The sequence below is a fragment of the Hemicordylus capensis genome, chromosome 11, assembly GCF_027244095.1.
Source record: "Hemicordylus capensis ecotype Gifberg chromosome 11, rHemCap1.1.pri, whole genome shotgun sequence".
Classification (NCBI taxonomy): domain Eukaryota; kingdom Metazoa; phylum Chordata; class Lepidosauria; order Squamata; family Cordylidae; genus Hemicordylus; species Hemicordylus capensis.
The window spans coordinates 28,984,897-29,009,472 of NC_069667.1; the positions used below are offsets into that span (position 1 = coordinate 28,984,897).

At 54.8% G+C, this 24,576-nt stretch overlaps 2 protein-coding genes and 1 long non-coding RNA gene across 9 annotated transcripts; 2 read left to right on the forward strand and 1 right to left on the reverse strand.

Annotated features, from left to right (window-relative positions):
- The first annotated feature begins 115 nt into the window (after positions 1-115).
- Positions 116-8,661, forward strand: LOC128335383 (uncharacterized). Of its 3 annotated transcripts, XR_008311586.1 has the most exons (3): positions 116-252; positions 5,888-5,969; positions 7,673-8,661. It is a non-coding gene; the product is annotated as an uncharacterized LOC128335383 (long non-coding RNA). The 3 variants fall into 3 exon arrangements; XR_008311585.1 differs by having other exon boundaries at positions 5,888-8,661; XR_008311587.1 differs by having other exon boundaries at positions 247-524; positions 5,888-8,661.
- ENOX2 (ecto-NOX disulfide-thiol exchanger 2) lies at positions 1,089-21,278 on the reverse strand. 5 transcript variants are annotated; one of them, XM_053273486.1, is made up of 14 exons: positions 21,042-21,129; positions 18,898-18,954; positions 15,309-15,410; positions 12,710-12,856; positions 11,439-11,645; positions 10,916-11,146; positions 10,181-10,393; positions 8,137-8,243; positions 6,124-6,217; positions 5,570-5,790; positions 5,048-5,155; positions 3,403-3,511; positions 1,891-1,976; positions 1,089-1,690 (listed from the first exon to the last, which is right to left on the reverse strand). In XM_053273486.1, the coding sequence occupies exons 4-14, from the start codon at positions 12,840-12,842 to the stop codon at positions 1,556-1,558; spliced, it is 1,644 nt and encodes a 547-aa protein (XP_053129461.1). In that variant the 5' UTR covers positions 12,843-12,856; positions 15,309-15,410; positions 18,898-18,954; positions 21,042-21,129; the 3' UTR covers positions 1,089-1,555. The 5 variants fall into 5 exon arrangements, with proteins under 5 accessions (XP_053129461.1, XP_053129458.1, XP_053129459.1 ...); XM_053273483.1 differs by lacking the exon at positions 18,898-18,954 and having other exon boundaries at positions 21,042-21,278; XM_053273484.1 differs by lacking the exon at positions 18,898-18,954 and having other exon boundaries at positions 5,570-5,751; positions 21,042-21,277.
- Positions 21,130-24,576, forward strand: GPR119 (G protein-coupled receptor 119). Its single transcript, XM_053273491.1, has one exon. The coding sequence runs from the start codon at positions 22,689-22,691 to the stop codon at positions 23,652-23,654; it is 966 nt and encodes a 321-aa protein (XP_053129466.1). The 5' UTR covers positions 21,130-22,688; the 3' UTR covers positions 23,655-24,576.

Consider the following 24,576-nt stretch of genomic DNA (forward strand, 5'->3'; position numbering starts at 1 on the left):
CTGCAGGCCGCCGCCGGCGGTGCGCGTCGCTAGGCAACGGGGTGGCCTGCCGGGGCGGGGAAGAGCCTTCGTGCCAGAAGCAGGCCCGAGCAGGACCCGGGGCGGTCCTTGCAGAGCTCCTGGATGGGTGGCTGCCTGGGAGCTCCCCTCGCTGCCAGACCGCCCTCTTGGGGACGGGGCTGTGACTCCTCGGCGGAAGAGCCTCTGCTGGCTGCAGAAGGGCCCGCGCTCCACCCCGCGTCGCATCTGCAGGTAGGGCCGGGAGAGAAGCTGCTGCCAGGCTGAGCTCAGGGGGACAAAGGCGGCTTCCTCTGTGACGTTAATGCTCAAAGCAGCAGTCTAGGGTGCCGCTGGGGAAGGGGCCTTGCCTGGAGACTTCCTGGCGCCTGCCCCGTGCCACCAGCTGCCTTTTGCTTGACCCTTCTTTGCTTGAGAGTATTCCAAGGCTCATGGAGTCCTCGGGAGGAGGAGTGACAGAAAGACAGATCACTTAATGGCGCTTACAGGATGACGGCAGGACTAAGGTGGCAGGGGCTGAAAAAATTCCACTCACACAATGGGGGTCGGAAATTTCCTCCCATTCCTCTGCCTCCTGGGAATATGTCCCCGAGGGTCCTGCAGCCCTCAGGGGCTTATTTTCAGGAGGCACAGGGGCTGCAGAGGGAAGGGAGAAATGGGGGACATCAGCTCTCCCTGTTGCTCAGGAGAAACATGTATTGGCATGTGCAATTTTGAACTGGCTCTGAACCGCAGGCTTTAAACTGGTATTATTCTTGAGGTTCTGGGGGGAAAACACGCTGCTTGGCAGTGCTGACACTGCAGGGTGCTTGGCTGCTGATCGCACATTTGAACAAGAGACATTTAGGAGACTTGCGCTGTGTCGGCTGAAAAGACCTGAAAAGGGGTGTCTGTCTAGATCTGCCTATGAAGAAAAATTCAAGGAAGGAGAGGACCTTGGGTCCACTGTCTGTTGCTTTCCCCAAGGAAGCCTATTTATTCCAGCAGACATTTGCTTCCCGTGTCAAAGCCATTTGTTTTCAACTGACTGCAGATGTTTTATATGCGTGGTAATAGGACAACAGCTTAACTAGCTCTAAATCATTTGGGGTTTTTTATTAAACATTTGTTAGCCTCTACCATGTAATATAGAAAACAGGACAACAACTTAAATAAAATAAATATCACAGGATGCACGCAGCTCCTTGTTCTGCTCTTAAAAGTAAACACATTTTGAGGGCTGACGGAGACAACCATGTAAAAACCAGCTATTTAGATGTTTTTTGCCAGTGGTGTTTTTAAAAGTATCAAAGATCCAAAGAGCAGTCCAGGATTCAAAGAACATGCCAGGCTGTTCTCTGCAAAGGGGCTGTGTTGTTGGTTTGTTTTTTACTAAAACAAGAAGGAAAAAGACAAAGGAACATTTCAGCCCTTAGAAATTGGCCCCCCCGTTTTCTCACTCAGCTAGTGAAGACTCTGTCTCTGCAGAAAATGCCAGCTTGTGCAACCCGTGGATGCAGGAGGAGCAGCTGTGTCCCAAGGCCTGGGGGCCTCAGGGTCACATTGCCTTCTTCAGGCCCTCAAAGCCACAGAATTTCCACCGCTTTTCCAGACTGGCTCCGATGCCACTCCTCTCCTGCTTGAAGGTGTGCTGGAGTCGTGTCAGGAGAGCTTCCACTTCGCTAGCACAAATCTAGAGAAGAGAAGCAAGAGTGTTCCTGAAACCTCCATAGTGTTTGTGGGGGGGGGAGGTGAGGGAGAGCCCCCTCGTGTACAACCCTCATTGCCCCAAAGAGGCCATTCCAAGGGTAAGGGGATCTGGCTTGTGCCACAGGATGCTTCCTAGCAACACCCCCTGTCACTGGCCCAGTGGCGAGGGCTGCCGGCACATACCTTACTCTCAAGGCGCTGGAGGTAGGAACAGATGTATTCAATGCTTGCTCCATAGGGGTGCACATGCAGGAAGGTGGAGATTATCCCTAGAGAAACAGCATGTCTGGAGTCACTTCCAGGACTCTTGCAGCTCAGAAGATACCATGAAGTTTGAGTTGGCAAAAGAATCCACAGTTCAGCCTATTATTCATTCTTTCATGTTTATATACACCTGATCTATCTATCCATCCATCCAGGCAGTGTACACAATCAAAGTTACAATATAAAAAGTGGCTCATACTAGACTTCTCGCAACTCTAAACAACTCTGCTGGATGTAAACTTGAGGATGCAATGCAGACAGGCAAGAATTGCTTCTTTGCCACGTGTATTGCCAGAGCATAGATCTTCAGCTATTCTCTATGTTGTAACCGGCCAGATTTGAGTTGAGTCTTTCTCCATTTGCGCTCCAGTCATCTAACTTGCTGCTTCAGCTCCTGTAATTCAAACACCACCACAGGGCTAATTTTGAAGCGGGTCAGAGAGGACGCTTAGGAGCAATTGTGTCTACTGCTCTAGTGAATTTGTTATTCCGTGTTTGTACCAGAGCACCGACAGAATAATCGGCAGAGCCAATTCAAAACCCTTCCAAGGCTCCTTGAAATCCCATTTAATCCAATAACCTCAGGTGGACCAACCTAATGGGTCCTTCATCCCTGCAGAGGTGGGCTGTGGTTGCAAGTCCTACCTTAACCAGACAGTGGTCTGTCCATGACAATGGGGAGATGACAGGAGTCCCACCCAGGGAACACCACCCTGGTCAGAGTAAAAGACCAAATTGAGCATGCGCCCGGCAACATGCTTCAGTCCAGAGACCACCTGGGATAGGCCCATAGTTGTCATGGTCGCTAACAATTCCTGAGCCACTCCTGACAACCCAGTCTCATAGTGGACACTGAAGCCCCCCTCACCCACCAACAATCTGGACGGTTCCAGTGCCTGCAACCAGGCCTGTCAGATCAGTTAGGGGCTCCATCGAACAGTGGGATGATCTGTACACCAGCAGTAGTCCCACTCTACAGGCTTAAGTACAGACACTTGATATGGGCCAATTCCCTGACAGGGATCCAGGTAAGGGAGACAGTGTCCCTCTAACAGGGATTCCCAGATATTGACCACAACTCCCATAATCCCCAATGAAAAGCTATTGCAAGTGGGGATTCTGGGAGTTGTAGTCAACATCATCTGGGAGTCCCTGTTAGAGGGGACACTGTTAGAGACCACAGCCTGCCCACCTCCTCTCACTTCCTCCACCACAGAGTATCCTGCTGGGAGAAGCTGAGACCAGACTGGACCACGTTCACACTGATTTCAGTAACCCACACTAAATCTCGATTTGAACTGTGTGAATCAGGCCAACGGATTTAGGGTGCATATATTCCAGAGGTATTAAGGAGGTTTTTCCCCATCTAAAGACATCAAGCTGATCCATCCCAGGGTGGAATCAAGGTTTCTGTGGCCCAGAGGTTCTTACCCACGAGCAAACCTTCCCTCTCTGATCTGATCAGGTTGCTGCCAAGTCCCCTTCCAAGCATGCTCTCCTCCTTCGGGCTCACCGAGCAGACGGCAGACACATCATGGGCCTGAAGACAATGACAGAGGATTACTTGGTAGCACAGCCACTGGTCAACTGCTCCATCAGCTGCCTCCTGCACAGTGTGGCGTGAATCTCCTGTGATGGACAGTAACTAACAAAAAGCAGTGAAAAGTGAGGGATGGAGGGGCGTGTGGGCTGAAGGAGAGGGACACCTCTGCTCCCATATGATTGGGGGCCACTTCACACAAAGCTTTAGCTCCAAGATGCAAGGGGACAGGTTCACGTGTGGATGGGTAACTGGCTCACGGACAGGAAACAGAGGGTAGGAATAAATGGACAGTTTTCACCATGGAGGGAAGTAGGAAGTGGGGTCCCCCAGGGACTTGTGTTGGGACCAGTGCTCATGAATCAACTAGAAGCTGGGGGTCAGCAGCCAAGTGGCCAACTTTGGAGATGACACTGAACTCTTTGGGATAGTGAAATTGACAACAGATGATGAGGAGCTCCAAAAGGATCTCTCCAAACTGGGTGAGTGGGCCACAAAATGGCAAATGCAGTTCAGTGTAAGCAAGTGTAAAGCGTTGTATATTGTGGCAAAACCACCCAACTTCACATATAGACTGAAGGGGTCTGAGCTGTCAGTGACTGACCGGGAGAGAGGTCTTGGGGTCGTGGTGGAGAGCTCGTTGAAGTAGTGTTGTCTCAGTGCGTGGCAGCTGTGGGAAAGGCTAATTCCATGCTAGAGATCATTAGGAAGGGGGCTGGAAATAAAAATGCGACTATTATAAGGCCCTTATGGTGTGGCCACATTTGTGGTACTGCATGAAGTTGTGGTTAAGTTCTTAAATATCTTAAGGAGGACATTGTAGAACTGGAAAAGAGGCAGAAGAGGGCAACCCCGATGATCAGGGGCCTGGAGCCCCTTTCTTCTGAGGCAAGGTTACAGCATCTGGGGCTCCTTAGTTTGGAAAAGAGGCGACTATGGGGAGACATGATAGGTGCGTACCATTATGCATGGAGTAGAGAGAGTGGACAGAGCGAAATCTTTCTCTCCCTCTCACAACACTAAAATCAGGGGTCATCCCATGAAAATGAAGGCTGGGAAATTTAGGACCGACAAAAAGAAGTGCTTTTTCACACCGAGCATAATGAATCTATGGTATTCTCTGCCACGGGCTGTGGTGATGGCCACCAGCTTGGAAGGCTGTAAAAGGGGCTTAGGCAAATTCATGGAGGTCAGGGCTATCCATGGCTCCTTGTCTGGTTGCTACGGGCCACCTCCAGCCTCAGAGGCAAGATGCCAGTTGCAGGGAAGCAACGGCGGCAGGAGAGAGGGCGTCCTCTCCGCTCTTGCCTGTATACTTCCCAGAGGCAGCATCGGATGGGTCACTGAGAGAACCAGGAGCTGGACTAGCTGGGCTTCCTGGGGCCTGATCCAGCAGGGCTGCTCTTATAGCCTTATGCTAGGCTCCCACTTCGGATGGCGCCTACGTGTCTTATCGCACACAGTCACAGCCTGGAGGGTCCCACTGTCTGCGGTGGAAGAGGGGAGCCTGCAGCACCAGCACCAGGCAAATCCTACCTTTCCTTCCAGGCTTTCGAGCAATTGGGCTAGCTGTGTTTTCTCCTCCTTTGCTTTGTCCAGCTCGGCATCCCTTCTTTCACATTCATTTTGTAGTTCCAGGAGGTGCTAGAGAGGAGGAATTAAAGACCAGTGTTCTTTAGCATTCAGAGTTTCATAAGTTTCCTTCCGTGTTCAGCCCGCCTAGCCCTGGGCGCAGAGAGAGATGGAATGCACACAACATCAAAACTGACCAGGGCTGCACCACCTTTGGCCCTCCTACAGAAGCTGGACCGCAGCTCCCATCCAACCCAGCTACTGGCACTGTGGCTGGGGGGGACGGGAGTTGCAGCAGGCCAACAGCATCTGGGGCCCCAAGCTCGAGAACCCCGTCCCTAATCTAAGCGGGGCTCAAAGCCAACAGAAGCAAGCCGGCGGCGATTGCATGCAGCCCATTCCAAGCAACTGCTCCTGGGGTCTCCTTTGCGCGCAAGGGAAGGGGCCCCAGCCCCCGTGCAAGCGTGCTCTCAATGCGTCTCTGACCTGCTGCATGCCTTGCAGAGCCTGCTGCAGGAATTTCAGCTTCTGGCCTTGGCGGGAGGCCTCCCCTCGGCCCGCCTGGTTCTGCTCTTGCTTCAAGAGCTCCACCTCGTTCCGGTAGGCATCCAGCTGACAACGCAAGCTGTCGTTTTCTTCTTTCAGAGCTTCCGCTTTTGCTATTAAAGCTGGAGGAGGAGGAGGAGGTTGGCACTGCATCTGGCTCCCTGCGAGGGAGGGGGCAACTTTTGAGATGAACTTCTTTCCCCCCACCCGTGAGTTCCACAGAAACCCGTTTCCACTGACGCCCCTCTCTTTTCCTAGGCTTAGCAAGCATCGGGAAGGACACGATGGCAGCCAGGATGAGGCGAGAGGAGTGACAACGAGCCCCGCACCCAATCCGCTGGTAGGTTGCAGGGCTCCGATTAAGGAAACCCATCGACTCCAAAGCAAAGGCAGAGTAAGGGCAGATCAGAATATCCTCACGGGGGGTGGGGGGTGTTTTTAAAGGCAGGACATCAAGACTGGGAACCAGGAGACGGTACAGGTCCCTGGACTACCTGATTCTTCCAGCTCTGTGTCTTCGTCGGAAATCTCCATCTCCTCTTCTTCTCGGATCCCCATCAGCACATCGTTGTGGATGTTACGGATTTCCTAGGGTTGAAAAGAGCATTATGAAAGGAGCAGCTATTCTTCGGTCTGTATGTTGTTCACCTGCAAGGAGGACGAGGGGGAAGCAGGAGAGGAGAGGCTCTGAAGGGAGGGGTGGCTGTCCAAAGCAGAAGCCCACCCCCAGTCAGGTTCTCCATGGGCCCCGAACAGGCAAATCTGAACCACATTCAGCCACCGATTCCGGAACACTTGAGCACGGAATTCCAGACCCCCCACCCCCACCCCTAGAAACTATCACTTGTGGAGTTAAAAATAACGACAGATCATCACTGAGGTCGCACATTTCATGAATGCAAGACGCTGCCTTTTCCTGAGTCTTTGACTTTAGTTGGTCACATCGCTCAGAAGAATGTGCTCACGTCTCCGTAGGCATCTGATCTGGAGTTGGCAAGGCTGGCGTGGGCCAGGAAACTGCAGACACCCTGAGGCCCGGGTGGGGGGGGGCAGAAGTCACCAGAGACCCAGCCTGGGTCGAGCTCACCAACTGTGTGGCAGTTTCAGCAGCCGTGCTCCTGGTGGCCCCAGTCGGGGTCCCCTGGCCCGATCCTGGGCTTCCTTGAGCCGCGGCTGCTCTTTGCAGCATGGCTTGGTGCTTCTCCGCCACTGCCGGTGCCTGCCCACTGGCCAAGGCCATCGGGGCCTGCAGGGGCCTGGGCCGTGCCGCTGCGTGCCTGGCAAGGCTTTTCGGAGCGGGTGGGGCTAGCGGGGCCTCTGCCGATGGTCAGCCAAAGAGACTGGCGGGACGCGGAGGCGAGGTCGAGGCCTGCTCCACCTTCTAGCTTCTGAGAACGCCTGACTGAGCGGGCAAGAGCTGCAAAACGCCGCCTGTCGGCTGTAGAGCAGGGACGGAGCGTTTTCCGGAGCTTCCTCCCTCCGGTCATGTAGCCTTAGAGGCGGGTTATTGGGTGCTCCGGGGGCCTCCGCTAGGCTCTGCTGTGCCTTTGCCCTCAGAACTCGGATATGCAGCACTCCTCTGCGTTGCTCCATGCAGTGAAGGGCAAGAAAGGCTGGGATCAGAGGGGAAAGAAAAGGCAGGGCACAGCCGGCCAAGGAGAACGCTGGAGGCAGGAGGCTCGGCGAGAAAGTGGTGAAGGAGACGTGTGTGTGTGTGTATCTCAAAAGAAGGAAGAATTGATGAGAGTAGATGTAAGGAGGAGAAAGGTCAGCAGGAACTTTAGAGACAGAGAAAGAACTGCCTTCGAACTAGCGCAGGACTCAAAGAACTGGGAGGGGGTCAGGCACCTCCCGGTCTAAAAGGTTTTCCTTACTTGGCATAGTCCAGCCTTCTAGAGCCACGTGAGAAGCATAACCCACACGGGAGACGCCCTTGGGCTGCAGCAGCGAATCTACTTTTCTCCTGTTCTATGACTACAGCGAAGAGAAATCGTCCACCGATTCCCAACCTGTGTTGCACAACAACTTCTCTTTCTTCCACAGCGCCTGTACTGAGTGGAGCATCTGCAGCCTCCAACCACATGGCTAACGTTGAAGTTACTACATCTCCAAAGCCGTTAACTCGGGGATTCTTACACTGGGGTCCCTATAAATGTAATAAATGTAAGCCATGAGACTTGCTGGGTGACTCTGGGCCAGTCACCTCTCTCTCAGCCTAACCTACTTCACAGGGTTGTTGTGAGGAGAAACTCAAGTACGTAGTACACCGCTCTGGGCTCCTTGGAGGAAGAGCGGGATATAAATCTAAAAAAATAATATAATATAATATAAATCGACTACTATTTATATACTGCTTTCTCACCAGCCTCAAGCTCCCAGTTCTACATTTCGGGATGGCCCAGGCGTGCTGCCACTTACCTTCTGGGAGGAGAGCAGAAACATCCCAGCTTCTAGCAGCAAGCCTGTGGGCCAAAGCGAGCTAACAGAACACAAAAGAGGGTACCAACCTCTGCTTGACTGCGCCACACACGGAGGTTCTTGCGCTGCCCTTTCGTGAAAAGGTCCCAAGCCTTTTGTTTGGAGGCAGAATGGTGCACAGCCACTATCTGCTCGGCTGCAGTTTCCAATCGGCAGGCAAAACCAGGCCACCAGGGAGGACAAGAGAAAGGCGTAAGAGAGCGGGATCAAGCAGGCGGCCTGGAGAATCTTTGTGTTGGGACTCGGGAGGGGGTGATGGCTGCGGCTGCCATGATACCCGGCAAGATGCTCAAGTTGGAGAATTCCTGGAGCATGCAGCACAGCACAAAAGCACTTTTTCCTTTCTTTTTGGCCAACAGAAACCAGATTAACAGGGAAAGTGGTCTTGAAAAGTAGAAGGTGACCCTAAAGTACAGAGAATCACTCAAAAGGAGAGTTTCCCTAACACGGGGAGAGATATTCTTCCAATCAAGTGGACCATGGCTGTGTATATTCCACAAGTCTGTAACTGTACCCTTATTTTAACTGGGTATAAAAGCTCTTGTTTTTAAGAAGCAAGTTTCTAGCTCTTAATGTTGCAAAAACAGACTCGAAAGCAAAGTCTCAGAAGCCAGAGGGAGCCAAGTATGATTTCCAAGGGGACGTCAGCATCCCACACTAGATTATAGTGATTCACAGATTATTTGAAATTGGCCTATGTGCAAATTTGCACTTTTAGAGAAGAAGAAAAAGAAGAAGATTCAACTTTTTTCTTTTTTAAAGTACCGTCCCAAACCAAGTAGATAGTCCTGGTGATGTTGCCCCACACCTCTCAGAGCACAAGCCCTCTTCACAAGCCCTCTTAAGAACATCACTCTTCCTCCTAAGAGGGAACCAAAAGCTGAATTGAGAGAGGCTAGCTCCCTGCGAGGAGATAAAATCCACCCCATAAACCAACCGTGAGTCACTGGCTTAAATATTGGAGTGGCTCCTGAAGAATTGCCCCCACCTCCCAGTGGCTAATGATAACATCTCAAGTTGCGAGAAGGGGTTATTTCTTGTGAGTCTTCTGCTTCTTTCAGTTACTGCTGTCTCTACAAACTGTACTGCACCTCTTTCTGGATTCCTCGACCAATACTTGTTATGAGGCTAATAGAATTAAAACAACTGCAAGTCAAAACTAAGTGGGCTTTCAGAGCAGGTACCAAGACCATGGGACCCGCTCCCCCAGCTGTGAGGCACTGCAATTCACTGTCCTGTTGCTCTCTACCAGGGACTTGGCTGGTCAGTTACTGAGGGATGCAGCACTTACTACATTACCTTGAAGACCGAAATCTCCCATTTAGTAAGATGACCTACAGATCTTCCGATGTGCAGAAGGAAGGAGGATTTGGTTAGAAACCTACCTTTGTCGAACTGGGAAGAGAAGGCTCCCCGTTCCCTCCCTGGCAGCATCTTCAAGACAGGGCAGAGAGAGACTCCTGCCTGCAACCTTCAAGCAGCCGCTGCCAGTCTGTGTAGACGATCCTGAGCTAGAGGGACCAAGCTTCCCATGTTCCGAAGCCTTTTAAAATCTCCAAACACACAAGGCTGCTGTCAGCACGTGAGCAGCCTATGGGAAGCAGGGTCGCCACGGCCGAACGAGACCGAGGATACAGGAAGCAACCTTTCCCCGAGTCAGACCATTGGTCCATCTAGCTCAATACTATCTACATGGACCGGCAAGAACTCTCCCAGTTTCAGGCAGGAGTCTCTCCGAGCCCGACCTGAAGACGCGGCTCTTCCACTGAGCCAGTGCCCCCTCCCCCAAGGAGAGTCCCTTACAGCACTCTCATGCAGCCAGCCAGCCAATAGCAAAGGGCACAATTCATGCTCGCTACCATAAGACCAGCTCTCCTCCCCATTTTAAACTACCACAGTGGAGTGGGTCAGAAATGAACAAACTCAAGTACTTTTACTGATTGTGGGAGTGACTGTTCTGGATCTCTGTGTGTGTGTGTGTCTCTCCCCATCACCTTCAATGTGAAAAACAAAAAGGGAACATCTCCACTAAACAGGACTCCAAAGACCTGGCGACAAGCTATGCACACTTACACTGCGCAAGAATCCCTGAGACAGCCAACTTGAATTTATCCTTTGCTTCCTCCATTTCCTTCTCGTGGGCTGCTTTCTCATTCAGCAGTCGGCGAATGTGGCTGTTGATCGACTGGATCATGGAGTAGAAGTTATTGGCGGTTCGCCTTGTCACTGCACCACGTTCTATCCAGGTGTGCAACGTTTGCACTGCTTCTGAAAACTGGGCCTCATCTGGCCCAAGAGAGAAGGCCATTCAGACACCAAGGATAGCACATGTGGAAAACACTTGCTTTTAAAATGCTCTCTCTCCGCAGGACTAAACAGGAGACCCTTGAATATTGCAGGGATTACGTTCCAGGGAAGTACTATGAACGCTAAAACTATGATATCAGAGTGCTAAAACCAACAAGGACAACGGGGTTGAGTTCTGTGCTCCCAGCAGACCAATCCAGCAGGCAGCAGTTAAAGGGGTTTCCCCAAGTGGAAAACCCTGCAAATAGCTGGGCTGGTCTACAAGGAAGTTGCTCGCAAATGGGAAGCAAAGAGTCAACTGGATTTTAGAACACACAGACACGCGAGCGTTCGAGGGTCAGTTCACACACATGAGGAACTGTTCACACAAGCAAGGCCATTTCTAGAAGCTGGGTGTTGGAGGGGCCATCCCACGGCCAGCAGAGCCCTTCACCATGTCCCAACCCAGCATTCAGGCCCCCACGGCCAGCCTCATGTGCCCTTCTCGGCAGTCCCAAGTACCTTTCAGCTTCTCAGCAACAATAAAGCACTCGTGATCTGAGTAGACAACCGGAGGCGGAGAGGGAGGGCGGTGGCGTTCTTCTGCCAGCCTCCTGCGCCGACGCTCCTCTCGGACCTCTTCCCGCTGCTTGCATTCCCACTCGTAGAGGTCATCCTGGGCTATAGCAAAATCCACCACGAGATGCCCATTGTCGTCCTTATCGGTGCTGGAGCCCAGCCTGACGTGATAACCTGACAGGAGCAGTTAACAGAAATCATCTTGAGTCAGTATCTCCTGGCTAGAGCCTTCCATCCTTCTGAGGCCGGTAAAATGAGTACCCAGAGTGTTGGGGGGCAATATGCTAAAGCATTGTAAACCGCTTAGAGAGCTTCCAGCTATAGAGCGGTATATAAATGTAAATGCTATTGCTATTGCTATTGCTAACTGGAACCAGGGAATGATGATTGTGTGTCTGGGCATAAGAGACAAGACCACAAGCCATCTGTACAATGCCAGTATGGTGTGCAGAGCAGAAATACCTACCAGACAGTTGAACAGCTTTGTCTGTCATGTATTCCTCAGCAAAACGGATGTGGCAAAAGGTGTCGCTATTCTTCCGAAGGGCTACGATCTCCCCACATGTCTCAAAAATCTCTTTAATGATCTCTTTCATCATGTTTGCCGGCAGTCCCCCAACATATACTGTCTTGCACCCGGGAGGTCTTTGGCACGGAGGAGGAGGATGGAGATCTAAAGGTCAGCAAAGAATGATACAGTAGCTTGCGACAAGCAGGGATTTCAGGCAATCGTCTACCAGTGCTCTGATCCATGTATTTGTATTTAAGTGGTCAACTGCTGTGCATTCGTATTTAGGAGGTTACATAGCTTAGCCACTCCACCTCGCCAGTCACGTCTGTCTCATGCCTGCCTCAAAGTACTGCAGGCCGAGCTCTTTCAAGCCCAGTGTGGTTTCCAAAGCAGATAGAATTCGTCTTGTCATCTGGCACCAGATCACTGCAAGAAGATTGCCACCAAAAATAGGCTACGCAAACAGAGCACAACCAGATGCAAGTGCATGCCCCAAATATTGCTGAAAGCAACACCACCAGAGTTATCAAGGGTGGGTGGGGGGGAAGAGTCATCAAATGTATGGCTTTATTTCAGGCCTGCTCAATTTAGGCCCCCCAGCTGTTTTTGGACTACAACTCCCATAAGCACCAGCCACAGGGACCAATAGCCAGGGATTATGGGAGTTGTAGGCCAACATCTGCAGGAGGGCCGAAGTTGAGCAGGCCTGCTTTATTTTTATTGCCTGCCACAACAGCCGACACAATGCAAATCTCCTAAATGTCTCTTGTTCAAATGTACAATAAGCAGCCAAGCACCCTGCAGTGTCAGCACTGCCAAGCAGCGTGTTTCCCCCCCAGAATGTCAAGAATAATACCAGTTTAAAGCCTGCAGTTCAGAGCCAGCTCAAAATTGCACATGCCAATACATGTTTCTCCTGAGCAACATGGAGAGCTGATGTTCCCCATTTCTCCCTTCCCTCTGCAGCCCCTGTGCCTCCTGAAAATAAGCCCCTGAGGGCTGCAGGACCCTCAGGGACATATTCCCAGGAAGAAGAGGAAAGGGAGATCAATAGAACTTTCCCGCCCCCATTGTGTGAGTGGAATGTTTTCAACCCATGCAACATTAGTCCTGAAGTCAGCCAGTAAGCATAATTAAGTTATTTGTCTTTCTATCGCTCCTTATCCTGATGACTCATAAGTCTTGGAATACTCTAAAACAAAGAAGGGTATTATGCCTGATCTTACGTGGGTCAGGGAACAGGGTGCAACTTTTGTAATGGATGATCTCCTTCGCCACTGGCCTATCCAACACAGCTGGTGGTGGCACCATCCCCAAGCCGGACACCAGGGGACTGATCGGTAGGATCCCTGCCATCATCCCAAGATCAGCGTCTGAAAGAGAGAGGCCAGGGAGGCAGAGGGTGACTCTGAGTGTTGCAGCAGCAGCCATTTCCCACCCCCAGAAGCTCAGCCAGGATCCCAAGCAGCTTAAGCTTAGAGGTCAGGAAAAGCAGCAGCACAAGGCTCTGAGAGAGTCCCAGAGCCACGGGCTTGGGCAAGTGGAGCTGCTGGCAGCCCAGACCATGCCACACAAGCCACTCCTGGCACGGGGGAGACCCAGGCAGGGGCTGTGCTCCTCCAGACTCCGTTCTCCCACTCCTCAAGGGCTCCTCGAAAGCCTGCTCCGTCAGGGCCCCTGGACGAGGAGAGGGAGAGGCCGCGCTCGGCAGCAGAGCCTTTCTCTTCCCCAGGCGGCAGCAGCCACCGCCCTGTAGCCCTGACTCTGTTGCTCCAAGGAGGGGACTTGCACAGGGCATCGAGAGGGTTCGGGGATGCAACCCTAACCGGCTGAATGCTGTAGAAAAGGAGCGCATAGATATGTTAGTCAGCGTTCGAGGACAAGGCAGTGGCCTTCCTCATCCTCCGTGTGGGGAGGGCCCTTGAAGAGCAACCCCGGAGCCCCACGAACCAAGCAAGAAAGGGTTGCCCGTTATTCCCATGGGCGCCATTCCCAAGTTATTCATTGCAGTGGCCTGGGCTGTTGGGTCCGACACGCCCAGATCCGTCGGAGGAGACTCGAGGCTCGGATTCTGGATTCTCGACCAAAGATGGTCGAGTTACCAGTACTAGAGACCTCTCAAGCAAAAACCCCCAAACAAAACCTGGTCAGAGAAAGTGAGGGGGATGGAATTACAAGCCGCATTCCTTGCTCAAGCGGAGGGGCAAGAGACGTCTCAACAGGCGGGGCCCCCAGACGTCGCCGGCCTGCTACTCCCAGAACCCCCGGCCTCTGGCCACTGGCTGTCTTCCTGTCCAGCCACATCCGGGGACCCCAGCGGGAGAAGCCCTGCCCCACGCAGCACCCAGCGGCCTGCCTCTCTTCCCAGAAGACTGCCCTGCCCCCTTGCTCCAGGTCTCGTGCTCTCACACTTTCAGGGTTCTCAAGCTGCGAGACGCTTCAAGGTCGGGCAGGGGAAGCAGCTCCCCTCGAGTCACGCTGGGCTGGCTTCCCCGGCCTCCTGTCTCCAAGGTGGCCCCCGCCTTGTACACACCATCACTGCAGTGCCAGCGGCATCAGGCTGTGTGTCTGTCTGTCCTTTCAGGGCTGAACGGGTCCTCTGTGCCTCCTCAGGGACAGGCATGTCAGCCCTGAGGTACAGCAGCTATTCTCTGGTTATTGTACGCCTACAATATCTCTGGAAGAGCATTTGTCCGTGGGTTTGCTTGTGCACAATCAAGTCCTGCATCGGAATTACCTACAGAGACTGTACCAAGCTGTGCACGCAAAGTCCTGCCACTTAAGTCAGCGGAACGCACTGCTTTTTACACCAGAATATGCTACGTAGGCGGTTTAAATTAATTAGTTTTGGTTTTCACCAGGAAACAATCATGACTATTACGATTAGAGGACATTCTTAAAACCGCAAACAAAATAAAAACCAAGTTGCCTATTCAAGTGTCATTTTACTGCCAAGAAGCTTTTCACGTTTCATTCAAAGCAGTTGCAGAGAGTGTAATGGAAGCTTTATTTAAGAGGGGTGACCTCTTCCGGCATGCATATATATTTCTTCTTAATTCCTTTGAGTGTGATCTGTGCAAAATGACTCCGCCCAGGCCACCGCGGGCCTCCCCTCCTAGTCACCCGCCAAACAAGGACAGCCCCTCTGAGCGTATGGATTCCCTGCTCCAGCTCCAAGGAGCCCAGAACCGTGTCCAGGAGAACCCTGCAGGGCAGGGCAGGCTGAGAGAGAAGGGCCTGGCGCGTCCCAGGGCTGCATGGGGATCTGTACATCTCCATGTGTGCCCACTGCAGGTCGAAATCTCTCTTCACTGGTTGAGCGCAGGCTGGTGTGGGAACAGCCACGAGACCGCGCTTGGGGGTGAATCCAACCCCCAAGGCCGGCCTAGCCTGACCGCGAGTTCTGCAAAACTGAAGGCATCCTCCCCCAACGACCCCCTTTCCCCTACTCTGTGCCTCCTAAGCGTTGGCGCGGTCATGGCAAGTGCTGCCCTATTAATGGGCAGAACAGCAGCGGCCGCCTCCCCAAGCCCTCCTGCCTTGGCCACAGGACATCAACCTGAGCAGCAAAAATAAACCCCCCAAGGCAGCTCCTGCGGGCTGAAGCTCGTCCTCCGCGGTGACTCACTGCCTCCTGGCTATCGGGTGACAAGTAGCAGAAATCCCAGAACTCGGGGTTCCTGCCAGAGGAGGAGCTGGAAAGGACGGAGGCTTCCCCACTGGGCGCAGTGGCCTCCGTCGCAACCCTTGGAGCCCCCCCCCACACACACACACACCCGCCTTCTCCTGGGCATAGACACACGCTTCCTATTCCACCCGGCTTACCTGGAGGAACAGCCACCCTTTCTTGCTTCTGGCTGGCCTCGCCTCCATTTCCAGCCGGGGCGGCAGTGCTGCTGCCAGGGCCAAAGGGCAGCTGGGTGAGCCCTAAGAGAGACAGGAAGCGGGGAGACTCCATGAGGGAGAGCCTCAGGTGCACAGAGTGAGGTTGTCTCTCTCGCCACAGCCCTGTGAGGCAGGTGAGGTGAGAGCAGTGACTGGCCCAGAGTCACCCCGTGAGTTTCACGGCTGAACCAGGAGTGGCGCTCTAGTCTCCCGGTCCTCGCCCAGCACTCCCATCTCTGCACCGCACTGACACACCCAGGAGACGTTTTAGCCACTTTTGACATAAACAGGAACTCTGCTCTTCTGGGCTGGCAACTGCTCGCCCGAGGGCAGAGTGCTTGCCAGTCATGAACATCCACTCTGCCTGGTGGTGCCAAGGAAGAGGCCCTCGAGAGAAGCTTCAAGGCTTTGGTGGCGGTCTACCCTGAGTGCCGAGGACTCTCCGTTGAGCCATCACAGCAAGTAGCAAAGCCTCAGATACCAAAGGAATCAGCATTGAGCACTATCCAGTTATTTCAGAATCCCGTGGCATCTACACAGAGGCTGCCCTCACATGGCAAAGCCTCAAATGCCAGAGGAGGGGCACCTCCTCACTAAAGCTCAGTCCACATCTGCCATGAGATGTGGTGACAGCCAACAACATGGATGGCTTGGATCAGTTCATGGAGGAGAGGTCTATCAACGGCTACTAGTCGGAGGGCTGTGGGCCACCTCCAGCCTCCAAGGCAGGATGCCTCCGAGTCCCAGTTGCAGGGGAGTCACAGCGGGAGAGAGGGCCTGCCCCTTTCAGCTCCTGCCTGTGGCTTCCAGAGGCAGCATCTGGGGGGCCACTGCGTGAAACAGGAGGGTGGGCTGGATGGGCCTCCTTGGGCCTGATCCAGCAGGGCTCTTCTTCTGTAGATGGGTCAGCTTTCCGAGTCAGGAGAAGCAGGACTCTGAAAGAGCCCTGGGCATTTCTGACAGGGGCTTTGGGGAGGAAACGGCCGGAATGAGCTGGGGGGGGTGGGGGAGTGGAGTTCTCTTATCAGGTCTCTGCTCAAGCAACCCTGTCTCTAGTTGACAGAGTTTTATGTGACGGTGGCGGCAGGTGTTAAGTCCTATGCTAATCCCAAAGCCCGAGTGAGAGGAGCAGCAATGAATCCCAGCCATCACTGGGATGGTTGGAGAGTCTTGGGAGATTCCGGATGAGAAGCAGTTCTGACGAAAGCATTCCCGGCACCGCAAGTTTGGCATGTCTTGCACCTAGAAGCCAGGCCAGGGGAGTGGCGGCCCCCTCTTGCCAACGCACCGGGGACCGGCAAGAGGAAGCTCCATGGAAGGGGTGAGGCATCAAGGAGAGCGAGCCTGGCAGGGCAAAAACCTCCTGGCATCGAGGGCCTGCCAAGGGTAACGGAACCAGGCAGGCTACCACATTTCCCACAACTACAGTCGTCAGCCAAATTCTCAAGCCAACACTCACGGCCAAGAGAGACAAAACCTTTTCACAGGAAAATGTCTGAAAGGGGCAAAAATTCTGATTCCGTTGCAGGTACATTTTGCATGTTTCAGACATCCTCTATAATGCGTAAAGGTCTTGTAAAAATGTGGCCTTATGGTAGGAGATGGTCTCTGCCAATGTCCATTTGCCAAAGCCACACACAGCCCACCAGCCACGGAGAACCACCATGGGCACAATAAACTCCCGATTCCATTGGTTTATATTCCACGCTTCCTTCAAGAAGCCCAGAGCTGCAGACATGGCTATACTCATCCTCACGACAACCCTGTGAAGCAGGTTAGGCTGAGAGACAAAAGACGGGTCCCAAGCCACCTAGTGAGTTTCATGGCTGAATGAGGATTTGCATTCAGGTCTCCCCAGCACAACACTCTGAAAATAGGGAGTTGTCAGCACCTGGTAGGCCACAGAAGACAAGTGCTGGGCTGCATTTGGCCCCGCGGAGCACAACTCTGTGGGCTTGGCCTATTCCAATGAGCATGACTTACCACGTGCCTACAACTTCCTAAGTGCTGTCCAGTAGATAGACTGAAAACAGCACAGGCCCCGCCTGTGGGCTTATGAGGCCCAAAGAAAACAGGACCGGGAGAAATCCAGCCCACTTCAGGTTCCAAACTGTTCAAGATCTGTGCAGGGTACAATGACCAGGAGTGGAGCCAAAGCAGCTCCCATGTGAGTGCTGTCTGTCTCTCTGCTGTAAGAGATTCCCCTCAGGGGATGGGGCCCGAGCTCAGGGCAGGAGCATCTGCTTTGCGTGCAGAACATCCCCGGCTCCCTCCCCGGCAGCATCTCTAGGTCAGGCTAGGAAGACTCCTGCCTGAGCTCTTGGAGAGCCACTGCCAGGCCGTGTGGTCAGTGCGGAGCTCGAGGGACCAGTGGCAGCTTCCGAACCCCAACTCCAAGGCTCTGACTCGGCTCAACATGGGGGAAACATGCATTCGTATTAGTTGCAAACACTCAGGCCTAGTTTCAGTAGGAGACGGGGATTGAGGGGGTTTATTAAATGATAAAAAGCAGTAAACGGGGGTTCCTAATCAGTTACACTGATTTAACTGATGTAATTTGAGCTGTTAAAGCAGAGTAACTTGTACTACTCAAAACCAAGCAAACCTGAAGCACCCGAGTGAGGCCAAAGATGACCACCTCTCTGGACAAACGACCTGACCAGGAATCTGCTGAACTGCCTTAATCATCACAAACTGGCTCTGGAGACTCTGGAAGGGCTCCTGGGGCGACATGTCACGGAGCTGGGGCAGCCAGACACGGCCAGGGCTGGAGAGGCTCCCGAGCAGCCAGAATGCAAAGGGGCTGGAGGCTGACCGGTGGACTTTCCGGCCCCACTCGATGGCACAAGCACAGGCTGGAACCCCGCCGCCAATGGCAAAGGACGGGCGAAAGCGCTGGCTCCTGGGACCCCCACCCACAGGCAGGAGTCTCTCCCAGTCCGACCTGGAGAGGCGGCTGCTGCGGCTGCTGCTGCTGCCCAGGAATGAACCGGTGACCTGCAGGCAAGGCAGATGCTGCTCTGCCACTGAGTGACGGCCCCAACCTTCGGACAAGGCCTCCTAAATTAAATGAAATGTAACTAATTATATTAAATTAAGGCCTCCTCAGTGGAGGAGTCAAAATGAAGGCATCCGGAGGCCTGAGAGACCCCCCCCAGCAGCCTTTTGCAGAGCAATAAAAATGATTCTCTTTCCAATCAAGTACATATGCCAAGCGGCACTTTCAGTCCTCAGAGGACGATGTTATCTTCCAAATTCACCCAAAGCAAACCGTTTCTTTGTAGCAATGACAATCTGCATAAAGAACAGAGCTTAAATACCAATCCGAGACAATCTGTGGAAAGTTTTGGATATAGGCAGTATTTATTTTCTCCCATTACACTGAAACTCAATACCAAGAGATGACCTCTCTTGCTACAGCCCCCTTGGACCTCGAAGTGATCTGCAGCAAGATGGGAAGGAGTGAAATATTATCCATCTGTCGAAACAACTCCCGTTTTAACATTTCACATAAAAGAACCACTCTTACGTTAATACTCCAAGCTCTTCTTGAAACAAATTCCAAACCACAAAAGAAGCAGAAGATCTGAAAATAATAGGCAAGAACATGAAGAAAACTCTGAGCACTCTTCTGAGCCGTTCCTCCTCTCCAAGACAGAACCTTCTGAAACTCCAGAGCAGATTAAACGCCAATGGAATTAAGAGGGTATCGGGGTTGCCAGTTCAGCAGGACACACTGTGGATTCACTTCGACTCCTGTGTGATTAAACAGGGCTCTTGCTAAATCTGTATAACCCAAGAGATCCGGAAGACATGGAAGCGGAGCGTTATGCTCAACTCAGGGCACTCTGGCTAGAGCCCGGATCTCAGGCGACAAAGGGCATTTGTGGATTTAGCGCTGCCCTTCCCCATGAATCCTCCTCATCAGAAGCCCGTGGGAGGGGAGACCCTACTGGGGCGAAGCTCATTAGAGCAGACTCCACACAGTACCTGCAAACTGCACCAGAAACATGCCGAGGTGCTGTCCAGAGCGTGCTTCGGTCCCAGCCTGCGTGTGTCTCCTGGCCAACCCCTCGCCCTCACCTTTTGCCCAAGAACCCCCACCCCCACCACAGTGCAGCTCCGAGGTGACGTGTCTGCTGGGCTGGACCCACAAAGAAGCCAAGTGCTTGCAACTAGAGTAACCAGAGAAGAGCTGGACAGCAATAAAGCTGCCACAGCAGGCAACTGGAAACGCTGCCTGCGAAAGAGGAAAGGCGTGGGGCTTTTTTAAAAGGGAAGAGGAGGAATCCATGAGTTGCTGCCCACGGCTGCATCTGTCCCCATCGGTTACTGGTGAGTGACACGGAGGAGCTGGATGCTGGACAAGAGGAAGGAGGAGCGGCCAGGAGAGCAGGTGGCAAAGCCGCTCACCACATGCTCAGCTGTGCCTCTGCACAGGACGCCAGAGCTCTGGCCACTGGGAGCGGCACACACTGGGCAAGCCCCAGTCTGAACGGCAGCATGCCTTGCAAAGAGCTCTGCCCGGGGAGGGCCTGAGGACTCCGTGGGCCTCTGCTCCGCAAAACACACCTTCAGGACTCCCTGGAGAACTCCTGGGGGCCGTCCACGTAGGCCTGGACCGGGCAGGAGACAAGCCCTACCCCTTTCAGGAGCTGGGCGTGCTCCCACTTCGTGACCGGAGGCCAGAGGAAGAACCGAGTCCGAGGCGAGGAGCTGGGTCGTCTGGGGAGGGCAGTGTTTCTGTCTACAGAATCTGGGCAGGGAGTGCTTGTCCTACCTGGCTGGGGCTCGACAGATGAGACCACTCCCCACCTTGGGTTGAGGTTTTAATCCAGCACATGACTGCAAAACAGGGGCACACACTCAGCTCCTGAAGCTGGGCCAGATGCGTTTCTTACCCCGTTTGTGGTTGCGTGAAAACTGCCCGGTTTTGTACTCAACGTTTTCTTCCCAAAGGGAATGTGTGGGGGGAATCTGGGTCTCCTGGTCGACAGCTAGTCAAGAGTACGCTGGGAAGATGGCCAGGGTCTCCTCGCCCCCGAAGGACACCCCTGCCCCCCTACAGGCACACCCTTGGAGCACGGGACACTGAGCAGTGTAGGGAGGAGGGCAGCGCTGAACACAGTCAGCGCCTTCTGTTTCATCGAGATGCCTGCAGGCAAGTTTGATTCGAGCGGGTTAGGGTCGGGCGCAGGGCGCTGGGTCCCTGAGGCAGAGGCGGGCTCCGGGTGTTGCAGCAGCAGCAGCAGCAGCACAAGGCTCCGAGAGGGACCCGAAGCCACGGGCTGGGGCGAGCGGCGCTGTGGTGGCCGTGCCAAGCGCGGCGGGTCCCTGCCGGTCTCCTGGGCCCGAGGGGGGTCCTGCCGCCAGGGCCTCCTGCTCTAGCTCCCCCCCCGCCACACACACACACTCAGACAAGGGTGTCCCCTGCGGGAGGGGTTCCCAGGCGTGGTCGACTACAACTCCCAGCATCCCCAGCTGCAATGGCCTTGGGCTGGGGATGATGGGAGTTGTAGTCATCCGCACCTGGGCCACACTGCCCATCCCCCAGGAGCTGTTCTAGGCCAGGCCTGCTCAACTTGGCCACACACCCCGCTCCGTCTGGACTACAACTCCCATCATCCACTCCCCCCGCCCAGACAGGCGACCCCGTTGCCTAGCGACGCGCACCGGCGGCTGCTCCCCAGAAGGCCTTCCGGCGCCGACGCCGCCGCTGCCTCCGCGTTTTCCGAGCGGGTCCCTCCGTCCCCGCCGCCGCCGCCTCCATCCCGCCTGCCGCCGCGAGCAGCATCCGCCTCGTCGCTCCGGCCGGCCCCGTTGTCTCCAGGCCGCCCGGCCTTCGGGGCTTCCCATTGGCTGCTGCGGCCTGACGCCCAACCTGGTCGCCTCCGCCGCGCGGAGGGCGGGGCTTCTCCCCGCTCTGATTGGTTGCTCTGGAAGCGTGCCCCACCGGGGCTGCTGGGAAGTGTAGTTGAGCGCCCGCCTGCGGGAGTCCGCTGGGTCCTGCCGCGAGGCGAGTTTTGTCCTGCGTGCCAAGCCGGGAAGGAGGGCGAGGGGAACCAGGCAGAAGCTGGCGCGCGTGCGCGGCCCTGGGGCTCATCATTGGCAGCAGGTGGGTCTGCCCTGAGGCTTGTCTTCCGCTCTGCGTAGGGTCCTAAGTGTCAGGAAAGGTGCCTCGACAAAGGATGTGTCTGCAAACAGGGGACGTGCTGCCCAGGGGTGTGTTGTAGCTCCCTGCACACTTCCTTTGCGTGCAAATTATGCTCACGTGCCTTTGCAGCCCCGCTTGCCTTAATGGGGGAGGGGGACTCCACTCTTGCCGCTGCCTTTGTTCCAGGGTGGTGGTGGTATATGCACACTCTTTTAGTGTTTATTCTACATTCATATTCCGATCTTCCTCCAGGGAGCCCAGTACATAGTTAAGTTTCTCCTCACAACCACCCTGTGAAGTAGGCGAGGCTGAGACTGGCCCAGAGTCACCCAGCAAGTCTCATGGCTGAAGGGGGATTTGAACTCGGGTCTCCCCGGTCGTAGTCCAGCACTCTAACCACTACAGCACATGTATACCCCTCCAGTCACTGCTCAAGGCGGCTCACAAAATCAATAAGACAAGATGAAATAAACCAATATAAAATTAACAACACTACTCAAAACAAGAACCCTTTGAAACCAAATGTAAGAGTTGCAAGCTGAAACATTAAGCACCCGCTAGGTGTGAGCTACAGATACATTTAAAGTGCCTCTCTAAAAAATGGGGCTTCAGCTCTTTTTTAAACTGGCTTTCCATGCCCGAATGCTCAGCGAGACGCACACACAGGAACACGGCAGCAAAATGCGCCACGCTCCCTACAAGCCATTCTGCACACAGCCAGTGGGCTTCCCTCCCTCTCCTCCCGCCCAGTGGCAGCGTGGGGTGGCCATGGGTGAGCACAGCTCCAAAGGGCAAGGCGGCCTCCTGGGAGACCTGGGTGTGCTCAGGAGAGTGGCAGGAAGCAGGTCCTCTCTCCACTCGCCAGTTGTCTGGAAACTGGTCCCTGCACGGGGAAGGGCTGTGGGTGAGCAGTCCTGCCGGGCTAGTGCTTCCAGAGCCAGCTAGGATCTCTTGGTGGAGTCCTGTCGGGTCTGGGAGAGCCATCGCACCCTTCCCACACATCACCTCTTGCTCTGCGATTGTCACCATGAGCGCGGGGGGCAAGGAGGGGAGCGAAAGCTCTCGGCGCTGACCCGGGCTCTCCTGGCACATGCCAGCAAGAGGGGCGGTGGCATCTCCGCCCTCTCCTTGCTCCAGCGGCCCATCCGGAGAGACCTGCAGCCGCCATGGGAGAGGTGGGCTTTGGCGTCGCCCTTGCCCTGCTGGCGGGGCTCATCATGGCTGTCAATGCTCTGGTGGCCGTGGCTCTGGTGCGGCTGATCTGGAAGAACCGCGGCCTTGGGCTGTGCTTCGTGCTGAATCTGGCCATCGCCGACTCCCTGGTCGGCTTCACCATCACAGGGCTGGTCGCAGAGGAGTTGTCCGGTCCTGAGCACCAGACCCCAAAGAACCACTGCATCTTCCGCATGGCCTGTGTCACCTCCCCCTCGGCGGCCTCTGTCCTGACGGTGATCCTGGTGGCCTTTGACCGGTACCTGGCCATCGAGCATCCATTCCGCTACTTCAGGATCATGCGCGCTCCCTTGGTCGGGGCCTGTATCGGAGGCCTCTGGCTCCTGGCCGGCTTGATTGGTTTCCTCCCCGTCATCATCCGCCCTTTCCAGAAGCCAACGTACCACGAGGAGTGCACCTTCTATGGCGTCTTCCGGCCCACGTACGTCCTCACCGTCTTCTGCGTGGCGTTCTGCCCCGCCTGCGGGCTTTTCCTCTACTTCCACTGGCAGCTGCTGCAGACGGCCAACCTGCACGCCCAGCAGATTCGGGAGCTGGGGCACAGCCGCTCGGCGGGGATTTTCCCGGCGCTGCATCCCCACAGCGACGCCAAAGCCATGCGCACGGTGGCGGTTCTGGTGGGCTGCTTCACCCTCTCCTGGTCGCCCTTCTTCGTTGGGAGCATCGTGGAGCTGGCCTGTGAACACTGCGACTTGGAGGGCCTCCTCGAGCGGTACCTCTGGGTGCTGGGCTTGTGCAGCTCCCTGGCAAACCCCCTGGTCTACGCCTGCTGGCAGAAGGACGTGCGCCTGCAGGTCTGCCAGATGTGCCGGAGCCTGAAGAGCCGGGTCTCCCCGCTCTGCCACAGCCACAGGCAGCCGGGCGTCCCCGCAGTCTCACTGGCCCGGCCGGAGGAGTGACGGCATGGGGAGGAAGGGGCCGCCGCTGGGGGTCTCTTCGTGGGCCTGCACGGCCCCACACCTTCTGGCTGGAGGAGAAGCCCTTTCAGCAAGTGGCGAAAGAGCATCTCACTCTTGGGGGGAAGAGCATGCGAAGCTTGGCTGCGCCTCTGTACCGAGTGTCGGGGCCCTGAGGGAGCAAGCAGTGCCCAGGCCGGCGGTGCTCCAGCCAAACCCAGACGAGCCCCGTCCTGCCCCTAAACCCCCAGCCACATTTGCCCCCGTCCAGTCCGAAATGCTCTTTGACAACCCACTTGGAATGTACGCTGCTGCCCGGCAAAACGGGTTCCCGACTCCCCAGCTCTACAGGGCTGCTGCCGCCACCCGCACCCCCGCCCGAATCATCCCCAAATACTGGCAACACCCCCCCCCCGCCATGAATGTCTGTGGCCCCCCAGCCAGGCCAGGCCTAGCCTAGAGATGGAACAGCAGCCGGCACAAGAGTGGGGCTGCCTCTGCCTGGCACGTTGCTAGTGCAGACACTTTCGTTTATGTCAAAGGAGGCCCGGAGTCAAAAATCCCCTCTTTGCTTTGTGGACTGGAATGGAGGAGAGAGTGTGTGTGTGTGTGTGTGTGTGTGGTGTGTACGTATAGAGTGGCGATGGCTGTGCTGTGCTGCCTTTCCATCACAACTGGCACCATCTCTAGCTACAGGGAGGTCTGTGTGAGTGTGAGAGCAGGAGAGGATCCTTTTCTTGCAACAGCGCAACTGTTTGAGAGCAGGCATCAAGTGGTCGCTCCTGGATATCCCCGCAACCAATCTGGCGGCCGCGAGTATAGCTCTACTGTCTATGTAACTGTATACAGACGAACGCTCCAGCGTGGTGGAGTGGATGGGGTGACAGACTCGGACTTGGCAGGCCCTGGCTCTTCAAATCCCCAC